The sequence below is a fragment of the Mastigoproctus giganteus genome, chromosome 5, assembly GCF_048544385.1.
Source record: "Mastigoproctus giganteus isolate SK-2022 chromosome 5, ASM4854438v1, whole genome shotgun sequence".
NCBI lineage: Eukaryota > Metazoa > Arthropoda > Arachnida > Uropygi > Thelyphonidae > Mastigoproctus > Mastigoproctus giganteus.
Window position 1 is genome coordinate 233,998,510 of NC_143579.1, and position 17,149 is coordinate 234,015,658.

The following is a 17,149-nucleotide window of genomic DNA, read 5'->3' on the forward strand; positions in this document are numbered from 1 at the left end:
TTCATCTTACCCGGGTCTTATTGATTCTTAATTTTCTTCAATGCATGTTCTACCTCATCAGGAAGGATACTGCATATGTCGTATTTGTTGCTGTCAAACTTACAGATCTGTAATTACTCGCTTCACTCTTTGTGAGCAAGAGAGACATCTGCCTATATATACATCCAGTCGATAGGAACCACCACTGAATCTCAGGATGTTCTTATAATTGTGGCTAAAAATTTGCTTACCTTTATTACTGTTCCTTTTAATTTAATTAGATAGGTTACATCAGCACCGTGTGCTTTATTCATTTAGCTTCAGCAGTTTTGATCCATCTTCCGCTTTGTTATCATATGTAACTTCTGATGTCACCACCTCCAAAAACTTCATTTGTGAATGTGGATGCAAAATATTTGTTCATTTTATCAACAACTTGCATAGGAATTATCACTAGTTATGAAGAGCAGTTGAAAAGTTTTTAGCCAAATATAAATTGCAAAGGTTTTTGTAAAAGGCAATATTGCCAATCTGTACTGTGACTCTTGTGTGTTCACAGAAAATTGATAATCTTGTAACTATATTCTTCTCCTTTACAGCGAATATTAAAGTATGGAAAATAAATGACAAGTTAGGAACCTTACACTGTTTCACCTTGACTAGCTCTCATCTATTTATTGTAGTTTATTATTATTATTTTTTAAAATTATTTTTATATTCGCTAACTAATTAATTTATTATTTGTTTTACTGGTAACTTAAAGCAATCCTCTTTTGTTGTACATATGATTTTAATTTTTAAATCTATATCAATGTTTATCTTCCTGTTGAATTTCATATTATTGTTATCAATTGTGTTCATTGTTCTGCTCTCAGATACACTGTTAATGGTTACCTGTTGTGTATCTTGTTGTTAATAAAATAAAAAATAAATAAAAATAATAAAATAAAATAAAATTACTTTCTTGAATAATTGGCATAATTGAATAATTTCCACAATTGAATGATTAGTATTTAAGAGATTTCAGTAATCGAAATATTTTTCTAAATAATTATTTTTATTTAATTATTAAATTTAATAATAATAATTAATTAACACGGTTATTTTCTTCTGAGCAGCTACTCACTCTTTGAAGTCTCAGATCCATTCTGTCATGGAATATTGTTTCCATATCTGAGATAGTGCTCCCAAGCATCTCTCAAGATTTTGGTCTATTCAAAAAAGGTAGCCAGGTTAATTAATGAATCTTCTCTTACAGACTCTCTTCACTCTGTCTCGTAGATGTGCAGTTTCTGCTTCATGCCTTCCATAGGCACTGTTCTTCTTAACTGGCTATTGTAATTCCAGGACTCTGCTAATCCAGTCCAACATGTGCTGCAGCCAGTCAACCTTCATTCTCCAACTCTAACTCACAGAATTAAATTTTCTTCCTCATTTATCCCTTCTGCTTCACTCTGGGATGACCTTTCTTCATGCATATTTCTTGAAAATGATAATCTACAGAAATTGAAGTCTAATGTCAACAAGTATCTTTTTTCTTCTCAAGCTTCAACATGTGCACAGTACTAAGTACTATAGGTTCTAATCCCTTTTGTGCTTGGGGTTTTCCAAAAAGAATCCTTTGTCAAAAATTTTTAACAAAATTTTTGATGAAGGATTTGAATGAAAACAGCAAATCATTAATAAAAAAATTTTTCGGATTAATATTTATCTTTATTAAAATAAAAGAGCTTAAGGTGTCAAGGAATCCAGGATTTGAATTAATGTTTGATAATATGCTATCATAATAATTGCAAGATATTGACATTATTATGAATAAAAAGCAGTAATATTTGTCAAACAATAAATGCCTTTTATTTCAGGTTACCATTAGCCTAGTGCAGGGTGGCCAACTTAATTTGTGATGCAATCTACTTTTTCCCTTCAAAATGTGCTGCGATCTACTCTCAAGAATTTAATTGCACATGGTTAAAAAAGTTAATCAACACATATTGAAAAATGTTGTTTATAAATCTTGTTGCGTGAATAATCTGGATTTAAGTTCGTTTAATTTATTTTTTCTAAGGTCGCTATTAGACAGAAAATCCTATTGATATTTACCACGGAGTGCCTTTTTAAATTTACTTTTGTGGGTATAGCCGCGGAAGCATTGCAAATCAAACAGCAACATATTTCTTTTATCGTTACAAAAAAGTATTCTAGTTCCCACTCTCTATGAAAATGATATGTTTTACTCTTTTTCGTAGTATTTATTTTAAATCAAAGGGTATTAAATTAATGTTTAAGTACTGTCCAGTTATTAATATTAAGTAAGCTAAATAAGAATTTCACACATACACTGCTCTCCACAACATAACTACATGAATTTTCAGTCGACAACAGTTGACTCACATCTTGTGAGTATAGGCTAAGTACACCCAAGGTCCTGAGCTGGATATCATCATTCTTCTCTTTCGTGGTGATTCCTTTCTACTTCTGACTCTCTCTCTCTCTCTCTCTCTCTCTCTCTCTCTCTCTCTCTCTCTCTCTCTCTCTCTCTCTCTCTCTCTCTCTCTCTCTCTCTCTCTCTCTCTCTCTCAGGGTAGCTCAGGAATTTTTTTCGGCTGGTGCAGCATAAGCCTCAGGCTTCCTTGCACCATATGGCTAATAATAAAATGTTAAAACATGTTTGCTTATCTGCAAGTTCCAAAATCTTCAAGAGAGTTGAAACAGCTTTCAAAATTTATAAAAAAAAAAATTTGTGGAGGAAAGGGAACTAGAAGCAGTTACCTCTAAAAATGCTTCCAATTGATCAACAAAACATATATTGAACATTTGGTTTTGATTCATTTTTCCTTCTTAATAAAGCCTCATCCAAAACTAATGTAGGTTTTAATACAATTGAGGAACTGGTGGGAGGTGTTGAATCAGAATCGATTCTGAAACCTTGTGAAGGAATAAAAGAGCATATTCTGCAAACTTAGTGTCAATCAGACTTTCCCTTGTAGAGAGCAGTGCCTGAATACCTGAAATGTACAGGTAACCCTCATATAACAGTTGTTAAGTTCCTATAAAATCTTGTGTAGTGTGAAATCATGTTATTCAGGACTAAGAACCAGTACAAAAAAGGTGGGTTTATGTTCCAAAAGCTAACAAAAATACACCATTTTTTTATAATTATTGGAAACTTAATTTTTATTAAAAATAGTAATAACTGAACAAACATCTTACAAACTGTGATACATATATGTTAGATAATGTACATTCATTTAATTTTCTTCCTCTTCACTGCTGCTAATTAAACAAGAGCTTTTTCTCTGTTGCAGAAAAACTTCATTTTCTGAACTTCCTTCTGCAGCATCTAGATTTCATGCACTTCTGCTCTCTTTAAAAAATCAGTAATCTGGGTTTGTCTATTTTTGCTTGATAGATCTTTTTAAATTTCACGGTGTTGAGCTAATCATGTTGGAAGCTCCTTTCAGTCAAAGGATCTGCATTAAAAAAATAAGATTCTAATTGCTTGGCTAAGTTTATGCCTTCCCATATGCTTTTTAGTGTAAAATTTGGAACTTCAGAATTTTCATCTTCACTATCATCCTCTGAATTGATTGCTTCGTTTGTGCAGTTGTAGGAAACCACCAGTGGTGCCTCACGCCAAACACTATGTACACCATATGTTTCGTTTAAATTTAAACTTTTTGCACTGTATGATACCTTTTCTCCTGTTTCTAAAATGATCCAAAATTTGTATCTTCGATTCTAGAAAAATAGTTTCTTTTGAGTGGTGTCGTTTTACTTTCCTTAGACATAATTTAGGGCTGGAATTTAATTCACAACAAAGAAATTATTCCGATGCGGTTCTTAAGAACAAAGTTTAGTATACTTACCCGGAAAAATTTATAAATGATCAAATAAAAACCAAAATAATCTTTCAAAAACCTTAAAAGTCACGAACTGCACGCTTCGAAGTCATTTATTTTTTTTCTGGTCTCAAACAAGCACAAGTTCAATAGCACAGAACCTAATACGGGGATTTCCCAACAAAATAAAATACGGGAATTCACAAAAAAAGAAGGTAAATATTGAAATATTACATCCAACATAATAGGGTTTTTCCCACAAAAAAGCTCAAAAATATTGTGTTATGCGAGTTTTCTGCAATTCTCTAACCATGTTAGAGCGAAACCGTGTTGTGCGAGGATTGCTGCAATTTATCAGTCGTGTTAGACAGAAACCGTGTTATACTGGGGGTTGCCTGTACTTCAATTTATATACAGAGATAACTTGAAAAAATTTATGGAAAAAAAATTGCCAAATTTCTGTTGGCACAATATTAATGAAATTTGTAATGACAAGTCTTTCTAAAAGACACAAATATAAAATTTCATCAAAATCTGTTTAATGAGGGCCGAATTGTTACATGTGGATTGACAGACAGATGGATGGACGTGATGAAGACAATAGATGATTTATGCATATGCAAATGTGTCTAGGATAACAAGTTAGGTATATATGCATTGAGGTACATTTCAGGTGTGTTTGATTATCAGTTATTTGGGTACCTCAGGGGTTAAGAACTTCTGTGACCTTTTCAGGAAATGTTTAACAAACCTCATCACATGATGTTCACTTGATGGGTAACTGGCTGTGAAATGAGATTTGTGTAGAAGTTATTTTTTTATTGGGGGGGGGGGAGAACTTTGATTAACCTATTACCAAGTTTAATTTTCAGCACTCACCTCATAGTAATCCGCTTAGCTGGTGTAGAATTTTACCACATACATAGTGGTTATAGGATTCTAATAACTTACAGGGATTATGGGTTTAAAACTAAGTTATGGGCTATAAAAATTTTCCTAAGAAAGGAAAGTGCACCTTCCATTCTATGGTTGCCTAATTAAATTAAATTAAATGAAGAAAAATAGAAGCTAATAGCCGCGCACAAGCGACTTTCGAAATTCGTCCTCAGTTAGCTGTAGTGGGGGGGAAAGAGAGCTTGTGTGTTATATACGGGTTGGGTTCCCGAAATGCATTTCAGTGTACATGGAAACTTAATACGTACTAAATTCCAAATGGGGGAGAAATTGGCGGGAATCTTTTTGTTTAACACGTTAAGTGATGTATGGCACTTAAACAATTCGATGACTAGGGCTTCATTTTCAAGGATTTTGTAGCTGGAATTTAATTTAACTACTGTGATGGCTGAATCGATGAGTGGGTTGTGATTTTGAGATTGGACGTGTTGTGTTAGTTCTGTACTTGCTGAATTAGTTTTGAAGCTATTAAAGTGGTAGTATACACGCGTGTTGGAAATTTTTGATGTCCCGAATTTTGCTGTTGTACTGCCTATGTAACATGCTTGGCAATCTGATTGGCATCTGATCAAATATATAACGTTGTTATGATCTTGTGTCTCGTACTCGTGTGTTGTCTTGTATGAATTGAATTTGGAACTTAATTTGTTATAAGATGTGAATATTAATTTGATATCTGTATTTTTAAAAATCTGTTGAAGTCTTCTAGCATATTGTTGATGATATGGGAGCGCGATAAGGGGTTTATGTATCTTATTCTTGTTCTCATAGTTAATAATTTTGTTTGGGTTATTAGTGTTATTATGAACTTTGGTGATGGTTTCTTTTATTAGTTGTGAAGGGTATTTTCTGTCGATGAATTTTTTGCTGAGGTATTGCAATTCTATAGATAGGTCTGTTTGTGTGTGGCTATATTTTATAGCGTTGTATATCTGGTTGTATAGAACTGCTTTTTTGATGTATAGAGGGTGGTGTGAGTGGTAATGTAAGAATTTACCTGTATGTGTGTTTTTTCTGTATATTTTGGTGCCTAAAGATGTGCTTATTTTGTATACAGTGAGGTTTAGAAAATTAATTTTATTATCGGTTTCTACTTCGAGGGTAAATTTGAGTCTTTCATGTGTTGTGTTAAAGGTGTTCAGTAAAGTATCGATGGTGGTTCTGTTGCCTATTAAGAGGACGTCATCTGCATACCTCATGTATAGTTTAATTCCTGGGGGAAAGGGTTGGAGAATTTTTTCTTCAATAGATGCGAGGTAGATCTCGGATAAAGGGGCAGAGATACCGAGGCCCATGGGAAGGCCAAAAATTTGTTCGTAGATGTTATTTTGGAATTTAAATTGTTTGGCGTCAAGTAACAGTAATGTGAGATCTAAAATGTCATTAATATTTAAGTCGGTACGTTTTGTCAATGTGTCGTCTTTAATTAATAGTTCTTTAAGGGCCAGTAGCATGGATTCAATGTGCACATTTGTGTATAGGGAGACGACGTCGAAGGACGCGAGAATATCGTTTTCAGATATGGTTATGGAAGTTATACGTTCGTGTGCTTGTTTAGTATTGTAGACCCTGAACCGAGAAAATCTCATTAAAGGTGATATAATTTTGATGAGGAATATGGATAGGTTAGCATAGGCGGACTGTTTATAGGAAACGATGGGCCTTAAAGGATAATCTTGTTTATGGAGTTTGACTATTCCAAAAATGTGTGGGAGAATGTTACTGCGTATGCCTATTTGCTGGAGGGTATGTAAATTAAGAGGGTTATTCTAAATAAGTGCTGATATTTCAAAAAGTTTAGAGTTGCTGTTCCAGGTTTATCACATTTCTGTAAGGAGAGAGAATTTGGGGACTGTGAAATTGGAATTTGGCTTAAAACTTCCACAGGGACAAAACTTATTTTAGAGAAGGGAGGACCAGGAAGAGGCGTATGGAATCGTCATTAATCTTTTAAATCTTACTAGGCATTCATTAAAACATACACTGAAAATTTAGAGTTGATCTGACTTTTCCTTCTAAAGTGCTACTAGTATATTCAAAACTAATAGAGACTTATGTGGTGGTGGGGGAACAACTGGGAGATTTAATATTGCTGAAAGGTTGGTTTGTTTATTTTAGGAATTGCCTGTTTTTTTATTTTTTTTATTTCATGTCTTTTATTTTTAAAAGCGTATTTTTTTTTTTTTTTTTTTCTTTCTTTTTCTTTTTGAGTATTGGTCAAGCATCTGCAACATACTGCCATTTATATAGAGCAAGGTTTTGCTCTATTTTATGGAAAAACTTGTACATCTATCAGTCCTATTTTTAATGAAATTTAGATGGTCCCACAAATTTTCTGATGGATAAATATAAAATTTTATTAAAATCTATCCACTGGGAGTCAAGTTTGAATATGCCAAGAATGCAAGAAAACTAATGTTGTTGACCATTCATTATATATTTATGAGGTGCAAGCCAAAAACTTCTGGACTGGCCATGTTGAGCACTGACCGCATGTAGCAAAGCTGTGCACTGTTAGATACGGGTGAACTAATTCATTATGAGTTAGTATGGTGAGTTTCATGCTAGTAGGACATTGTGCTTCTTGTGCAATTGGTGTTTTAGTGTGTTTCTGTTGCATGTGCCTTGCAACTTTTGTAGCCAATTTAATATATAACTGTATAGTCAAGTATTAAATTAGTGTACAAGTTAGTGCAATTGTATCATTTCTGTACATAGCCAACTACTTAAGTAGTTATAAATTGGCACCATTAAGTACCTCATATTGTGAATACTTTCACAACAAGTTGCCATGATATTGCACTACCTTGAATAAGTAACACTTCATGATAGGAGAAGACTATTGTTACTTATTCTTGGTGGATACCATCACCTGTACGGCACTGTTTTGGAGCTTATTGGCTCCTCATCAGTGGGCAGGCAGGTACCCTGGAATGGTGACAACTCAGTTGCAAAGTATAACTCCACAATATGAGAGATGCCTGATGGTGTGGAGTAATTTAGATTACAGAATAGTTTAGGGCTAAAGCCTCTGGTTATGTAGGGAGTTAACTAGCATCCCCAGTTAACTCCCTATGTAACCTGAGGCTTTAGCCCTAAACTATTCTGTAATCTAGTATTAAATTAGTTTAAATTATGAAAAACAAATGTAGTGTACTGTGTTTATTTATCAGAAAGTGACCTTATTGTAATAGAGTAATGCCTGTATTCACAGTTCCCTTTCAGAATTACTTAAGAAATTTTTTATCTGTTGTTCTATTTAAAATTTTTGGGCAACCTTGCATAATGAAAAGACAAGATCCTTGTTCATTTGGATTTTGGCATTGGTTTATTGCTGGAACCTGCAAAACAACACAAGTACCAGCTTTATTAACTATCAAGAAAACTGTTTTAAGTTTTTTTCATATAGTTTTACTATAAAAGAATTTTATCATAACAGTGTGAAGATGTACTATATTTGAGTTATTTTCTCTCTCTCTCTCTCTCTCACAGTTGTATAAAGTAAGATTTCAGATTAGTTTTTCCCTTGATATAATGAATACAGATGTTTGTATGGTTTTTGAAGTTGTTGGACATAACCTGTTAAAGCTAATAATTCGTTCTAGTTATCAGGGTATTCCTCTATCCAATGTAAAAACAATTATTCGACAGGTAAGTTTCAACTTGTGCTTTTTTTTTTTTTTTTTTTTCCATGCTTTCTTTAGAACAATTGTTTAATTATTTGAATTTTAGAAACTGAGATGATTATTATAGGCATACCTTATTATTCATTTTATTATGCTCATCAAAAACATAAAAAATAATGGAATAACAAATATCCAAGTCCATTTACCCATAGACTCAGTGATGTAAATAAGGATATGTTCTTGATGGTCTGATCAGAAGTGAAAATTACTTGAAATATGTAAATATAGAGCCACAGCACTCCCACTAATCTGTGATTGTTGCTTTGCTGCTCTAGTCTGGGTCATTCATAATTTAATTAAATACAATTTAATTAACAATTAAATTTAATAAGATTAATAAATTTTACTGATTGATTGATAATACTATACTAAGCTAACAGATTTCTAATAGAGTGCTACGTATTTCGCTATCTAGTTTTACGTTAACCTTACGTTATCAAGTTCGGTATATACATTACGCTATTCTGTATCGTTTAACAATGGCAGCAAGTTACGAACGGTAAAATCTACGGACACTAAGAATTAACTTTCAGAATTGCTATCTAAATTCATAATAAACCAAGGAGCTTGATTAGGACTATAAAGCTACTTACAGAAAATAATGTAATATAACAATTAAGTCAATAAAATGGTTAAATATAAATAAAAACTTTGCGTTCGCCAGAGCTGCAAAATCTTGAATAACCTCGTAACTAAAAACTCCTTCTTCTTGCTCAGATTCCGCACATTGAGGGAGCATAAATTCAAATTGAGGAAAGACAGTTGTAGAATAGATATCCGGAAATTTGCCTTTAGCCAGCAGGTGGTTGATTGCTGGAACAAACTTCCATCTGTCATTGTGGAAGTTGACAGCTTAAATAAATTCAAGGCTGAACTAGACAACCTTTTGGAGTGAATGAATGGGTGAAACAGGAAGGTTTTTTTTTTTGCTGATGCTAAATAAGCTTGCTTTCTTGCATCAATGCCTCTGCTAATGCTAATATCAAAATACAAGCTGACAAAAAAAATAAATAAATAAATAAATACAAGTTAATGCAAAAGAATAAATAATGACTGGGATGACAGGGAGCCTGAATTTAGTAATGGCATATAGAACTTGTAGGAGCAAAGTACAGATGAGATCATTCAAATGAATAATAAGCATAAAAGGAATACTTTTTGTAAATAAAAATCAGTTCCTTGTAGATTGAAAAACTATTCTGCAATTAATCTTTCTCTGTTTTGCCATTTTATATTTATTTAACATTTATTTCTGGAATTACTTTGGCAACCACAGAAATAAAAATGACAAAATATGCAGTGTTTGGAGATGAATTGAATGAGCAGAATGAAGTTATAATTTTTTAATGACAAATAAGATGTATGCCTGTTGAGTCTGATTCCAACTTTTAGGATTCGTGTTTTTAAAAAAAAATTATAACTGGAATAAAGTAATGATGATCAAATTTTTTCTTAATCCAAAATTTATATGTCGAAGACAAAGACACAACACTGCATTTTGGACTAGTGGAAATTTTTATTTAGCATAATGGTCTTATATAACTGTCTTTAACTCAAGTAACAGCCTTTGGGATACAAAATTCTCATCTCGGAAGTGATGAGAATTTTGAGTGTCTGTGCTTGTTAACAGGAGAGACTGCTTCTACAGGGATGGGATACACTTAAATAGAAAGGGTGCAAGAATATTTGCTGATGCTATCGAGGCAGTGTTAGGTGGGTCAGAAAACTGCTAGCTTGGGGGGATTCACAGACTAAAAGGTTAAAAGTAGCCGCAGGCAGAGGTGAAGGTGATTCTTGCACAACTTCTATTAGAATAAGTAGCAACCTGGAGCGAGAGGTTCTGGGGGTTTCAGGGACTGATGGCAGTCATCGTGAAACAGGTGTGTATATGGGATGTGTTAGGGTAACTAATAATAAGGATGGGTACATGTGTACTTGCATGTATACCAATGCTAGAAGTATAGTAAATAAATTTGAAGAATTTGAAGTGTTGGTCAAGACATCAAAGGCAGATATTGTTGGGATAGCAGAGACGTGGTGTCACACAGATATAAGGAATGCAGAACTGGAATTTGGGGAGTACGTCTACAGAAAGCATAGACAGGATAGGAAGGGAGGAGGTGTTATGCTGTTAATTAAGAAAAACATAAAATCAAAAGAAGTGCATCCAGTTGATATAGATGAACAGTGCACTGTTGAGTCAGTTTGGTGACATAAGCACTGCGAAAGCAAAAATAAGAGTAGGAGTGTGTTATAGGCCTAATGACTCAAATGAGTACAATGAACAGTTGTACAGAGAAATAGAATGGGCTAATAAATCAGAATGTCTTATAATGGGGGATTTTAACTTTCCAGATATTGACTGGAATTTGGGGGTTGGTCACTCACACACTAGTAAGACTTTTGTGTATTTATTAGATGATTGTTTTCTGCAGCAGCATGTTCGAGAGGCAACCCTCTCTGGTTGCCTCTCGAGGGTTGATCTGGTTATCAGCAGTGATCATTCGTATATTAAGAATTTGCAGATAAAGGAACCACTAGGTGGCAGTGATCACAGTGTACTGATGTGGGATTTACTTAAAGATATAATTACCATCAGGGGTAAAGGAAAGAGTTTTTTGCTTCCGTAAAGGTGAGTACAGTGGTCTCAGACAGTTTTTAAATTCTGTACAGTGGGATCAACTGACAATGTTACCAACAGTAAATTCTAAGTGGGAAGCATTCAAGGAATTAATCATGGATGCTACTAAAAGTTTCATACCTATTAAGAAATATTGTTCAAGGTTTAGGCCTAAATGGTTATCAAATGAACTAATGAGACTCATGACAGAGAAGAAAAATGCATGGGATGCATATAAATTATCAAGTGACTCAGAAGCCTATGGCACATATAAGCTAGTCTGAAATCAGGTCACAAAGGAGATTAGGCAGGCGAAGGCAGATTACGAGAAATCTTCGGCAAAAGATGCTAAGAAAAACAGCAAGGATTTCTTTACTTTTATAAACTCTAAAAGGAAGGGGATGAATCTGATTGGTCCACTTGATATCGATGGTTCAACTGTTGATGATCCTGCTCAGATAGCAAACAAACTGAATGAGTATTTTGCATTTACATTCACACATGAGGAGTTATTAAGGTTTGAAAATGGCAGAAGGTTATCAAAGTGTAGCAGGGTGCTTAATGATTTTGTAATAACTGAGAGCAAAGTGGAGGATAAATTGTTGAACTTAAACATAAGAAAGGCACCTGGGGTGGATGGGATCTATCCAGTTATATTAAAGGAGGTGGCAAAGCAACTAAGCAAACCCTTAGCCATAATTATGAGAGCATCCTTGGACTCAGGGGAGGTCCCCATGGACTGGAGATGTGCAAATGTATCCCCAATTCACAAAGAGGGATCGAAGGGTGACACAAGATCGAAGGGTGGCAGAGAAGAAAAATGCATGGGATACATACAAATTAACACATGACACAGAAGCCTATGATAGATACAAGTTGATATGCAACCAAGTTACAAAGGAGGTTAGGCAGGCGAAGGCAGATTACGAGAAATCCTTGGCAAGGGATGCAAAGAAAAACAGCAAAGAGTTCTTTACTTATGTAAACTTTAGAAGGAAGGGGATGAATCAGATTGGTCCACTTGATATTGATGGGTCAAGTGTTGATGATCCTGCTCAGGTAGCTAACAAACTAAATGAATATTTTGCATCGACATTCACACATGAGGAGTTATTCAGCGAGGGGAATGCCAGAGGTGTATTCAACTCTAGCAGTAAGCTACAGAATCTTGAAATAACTGGGAGTAAAGTGGAGGAGAAACTGTTGAAGATAAACACAAGAAAGGCACCCGGGGTGGATGGGATCTATCCAGTTATATTAAAGGAGGCAGCAAAGGAAGTAAGCAAACCCTTAGCCATAATTATGAGAGCTTCCTTGGACTCAGGGGAGGTACCCATAGACTGGAAATGTGCAAATGTGACCCCAATTCACAAAGGAGGATCAAAGGCTGACACAAGTAATTATAGACCTGTGAGCTTAACTTCTGTTCCAGGAAAATTAATGGAGGCACTGGTTAAAGAAGCACTGCAGGATCATTTAGACAAGACTTCAGTTATAGCTCAGACAGTATGGTTTTGTTAAGGGGAAGTCTTGCCTGACCAACTTGATTGGATACTATGATGCAGTCACAAAAGAACTGGATGCAGGGAATAACTTTGATATTATATACTTGGATCTTAGAAAGGCTTTTGATACTGTTGCACATGGAAGACTGCTACACGAATTGGAGCAGTGTGACATTGGAGGCAAATTGCTGCTATGGATAAAGGGGTTGAGGGGGAGAAGACAGAGAGTGGTAATCAATGGACACTGCTCATCGTGGACTGATGTTATTAGTGGAGTCCCTCAGGGCTCAGCGTTGGGTCCATTATTGTTTTCTGTATTTATAAATGATATTGATGATGGTATATCGGGCTTAATGTCCAAGTTTGCAGACGATACAAAGGTTGGCAGGGTTGTCAAGGACACTACTGACACTATGCTGCTGCAACAGGATCTGGAAAGGTTGAGCAGATGGGCTGAGAGGTGGCAAATGAAGTTTAACATTGACAAATGTAAAGTACTACACATGGGAAACAGCAACCCCAGAGCAACGTATCAACTCTCTGGTACAACACTGACAGTGGTAGAGAATGAAAGGGACTTGGGGGTGGTTGTGCAGGTAGATATGAAGTTCTCTGAGCAGTGCAGACGGGCTGCAAGAGTAGCTCATGTAGTATTGTCAATGATATACAGGAATTTTTCCAGCAGGGATAAGGAGGTGATTATTCCATTGTATAAGGCAATGGTCAGGCCACACCTAGAGTACTGTATACAGGTCTGGAGGCCTCATTTCAAGAAGGATGTAGAGCTGCTGGAACGAGTACAGAGAAGGGCAACAAGATTAGTGAATGGAACAAAGGGGTGCATTTACGAAGAAAGGCTTAAGTTTTGCAAATTACAGTGTCTGGAGACTAGGCACCAGCGAGGTGATCTGATAGAGGTGTATAAAGCCTTGAATGGTTTAAGCATGCTCAATGCTGATGGGATTCTTCCTCTAGCTCAGAAAAATCACCTGAGAGGGCATAAATTCAAATTGAGGAAAGACAGATGTAGGATAGACGTGCGGAAATTTGCCTTTAGCCAGCGGGTGGTTGGTGGAACAGACTTCCATCCCTTGTGGTGGAGGTTGATAGCCTAAATAAGTTTAAGGCTCAGCTGGACAGGTATTTTGAATGAACAGAGGGGTGAAGTGGAAGTGGTTTTTTTTTTTTTTTTTTTTTGGCTGATGCTGCATAAGCTTGCTTTCTTGCATCAAATGCCTCTACTAATGCTAATGCTAAAGTAATTACAGACCAGTTAGTTTAACTTCTGTTCCGGGTAAAATAATGGAGTCAGTGGTTAAAGATGCATTGTAGGATCATCTAGACAAGACTGCAGCAATTATTCAGACACAGCATGGGTTTGTTAAGGGAAAGTCTTGTCTGACAAATTTGATAGGATATTATGATGTGGTTACAAAGGAACTGGATGCAAAAAATAATTTTGATATCATATATTTGGATTTCAGGAAAGCTTTTGACACTGTTGCGCACGGAAGACTATTGTACAAATTGGAGCAGAATGGTATTAAGGGTAAGTTGCTACAATGGATAAAAGGTTGGTTGAGTGGGAGAAGACAGATGGTGGTAATCAATGGGTGCTGCTCTTCGTGAACTAATGTTATTAGTGGAGTCCCACTGCATTCGGTGTTGGGTTCTCTGTTGTTTTGTATATTTATCAATGATATTGATGAAGGTATCAGGCTTTGTGTCGAAGTTTGCAGATGATACAAAGGTTGGCAGGGTTGTTAATGACAGTAATGGCAGTATGTTACTGCAACAGGATCTAGAAAATTTGGGCAGATGGGCTAAGAAGTGGAAAATGCAAAGTACTGCATATGGGTAGAAGTAACACTTAGGGTGGTAGAAAATGAAAGACTTGGGAGTAATTGTGCAGTCAGATATGAAATTTTCTGAGCAATGCAGACAGGCTGCCAGGGCAGGTCATGGGGTTTTGTCAATGATATATAGGAATTTTTCTAGCAGGGAAAAGGAGGTGATTGTCCCTCTGTATAAGGCAATGGTCAGACCATGCTTTGAGTACTGCATACAGGTCTGGAGGCCTCATTTTAGGAAGGTTGTAGATTTGCTTGAGCGTGTACAGAGAAGGGCAACAAGATTGGCGAGGGGAATGAAGGGATCCTCTTACCAAGAGAGGCTTAAGTTCTGCAAATTTCAGTGGCTGGAGACTAGCCACCTGCGCGGTGATCTGATTGAGGTGTATAAGGCCTTGAATGGATTGAGCACACTGAATTCTGATGGGATCCTTCCACTTGTTCAGATTACGAACCTATGGGGGCATAAATTTAAATTAAGAAAAGACAGATGTAGAATAGATGTGCGGAAATTTGCCTTTAGCTAGCAGGTGGTTTATTGCTGGAACAAACTTCCATCTGTCGTTGTGGAAGTTGATAGGTTAAATTAATTTAAGGGATAAAATGGACAGGCATTTGGAGGGAATGGTGTGATTTTTTTTTTTTTGGCTGATGCTGCATAAACTCATATACTTGCTTTCTTGCATCACATGCCACTACTACTACTACTATAATCCTAACATTTCTGGTGCTCCTTATTGATACATGTTAAGTTGTGATTTTACTTATTTCTTTCTGTGTTGAATGAATCTAACTTTGAAAATATTTTCTCCAACTGTGGTAAGCATCATTTGGCAAAAGAAAATCTTCTTTCAGATCATATCATATGTGGACCAACCATCAGTAATATGGGCTGATTCAAGCAACTGAAGACTAAATTACTTAGTTGTTTAATGACTGTAATCACCTGCCATTATCATTTGACTTTGAGATCTTGCTCAAACCTTCCTGTCATTGCCACTTTCACAGACAGTGATTTTTAAAAGGTGTTAACAGCTGATAGATTTACCAATTAGGTCACACCAGTGACTCATGACTTTATATTCTGCAGTTCTCTAAGCCACAAAATAGGAAGCTAATATAGCTTGTTGGTTGAAAAATTTAGCTTCTCTTTCTTTCACAACAACTTTTCCCTTTACTTCTTTTGGGAAGTCTTAATAGTCTTTTGGATTTTTTTGAGGATTTTGGATTTTTAGAGTAATATAAATGATAATTTTTACCATTTGTTGGCTATGGCCTTCCTGGAGATCTTTTCCACTGATTATGGGGCAGGTAAGGTACTTCTGTTTGTGGGCCTTATATGGCAAAGATAGGGGGTTGGAATTGTTAGGGGTGAGTCAGTTAAAAAGCTTTGTTTATATTTTGTACTAATCTAAAGTTTTAAAATGCTTGTCATGTCCTCTTGAGCAAAATGAGTATACATCTACCTTGAATGGATCAACACATTCAGAAATAAGATAGTTAAATAACCAATCCAAACCCAAGTGATTTTGCAATTTTCCCTCATTGATGTCAATTCCAATGTTGCTATTTCTATTGAAAGTTAGCAAAGAAAAAGAACCCCCCACCCCATACAGCTTCCTTTAGTTATGCTATTCTCAGAGAACTTGCTGGAAGAAGTCACACTTTCACATGTGAAGAACAGCCAGGCTTTAATCTTGTCAGTGACATATACATGTCTGCTCACATGTGTCACTTGAGCAACTTAATGTGTTCTGCTTTCATAAGAGTGGGAGAAGGCAGAAAAATTTATATTTCACATGAATTAGCTGATGTTTTTCCACGTTTTTTTTTTTTCTGCATGCCATTCAAGAAAACTGGTATAAATTTAGATATGATTTCTGTAGAAGTACAGTATTTAATATCATACTTCAACTATAGAAGATATTGTTGAAGATAAACACAAGAAAGGCACCTGGGGTGGATGGGATCTATCCAGTTATATTAAGGGAGGCAGCAAAGGAGGTAAGCAAACCCTTAGCCATAATTATGAGAGCTTCCTTGGACTCAGGGGAGGTACCCATTGACTGGAGATGTGCAAATGTGACCCCAATTCACAAAGGGGGATCAAAGGCTGACACAAGTAATTATAGACCTGTGAGTTTAACTTCTGTTCCCGGAAAATTAATGGAGGCACTGGTGAAAGAAGCACTGCAGGATCATCTAGACAAGACTTCAGTTATAGCTAGGACACAGCATGGTTTTGTTAAGGGGAAGTCTTGCCTGACCAATTTGATTGGATACTATGATGCAGTCACAAAAGAACTGGATGCAGGGAATAACTTTGATATTATATACTTGGATCTTAGAAAGGCTTTTGATACTGTTGCACATGGAAGACTGCTGCACAAATTGGAGCAGTGTGGCATTGGAGGCAAGTTGCTGCTATGGATAAAGGGTGGTTGAGGGGGAGAAGACAGAGAGTGGTAATCAATGGACACTGCTCATCGTGGACTAATGTTATTAGTGGAGTCCCTCAGGGTTCAGTATTGGGGCCTTTATTGTTTTCTGTATTTATAAATGATATTGATGATGGTATATCAGGCTTAATGTCCAAGTTTGCAGACGATACGAAGGTTGGCAGGGTTGTCAAGGACACTACTGACACTATGCTGGTGCAACAGGATTTGGAAAGGTTGAGCAGATGGGCTTCGAGGTGGCAAATGAAGTTTAACAT

General features: G+C 35.9%; 1 protein-coding gene across 1 annotated transcript in view; it reads left to right on the forward strand.

The window, feature by feature from the left end:
- Positions 1-17,149, forward strand: part of LOC150086288 (SRSF protein kinase 3-like) — a 406,569-nt gene that overhangs the window by 126,158 nt on the left and 263,262 nt on the right. Inside the window, exon 7 of the mRNA XM_090374450.1 lies at positions 8,317-8,423. Within this exon, the coding sequence (XP_090230576.1) occupies positions 8,317-8,423 (107 nt within the window). The remainder of the gene's footprint in view (positions 1-8,316; positions 8,424-17,149) is intronic.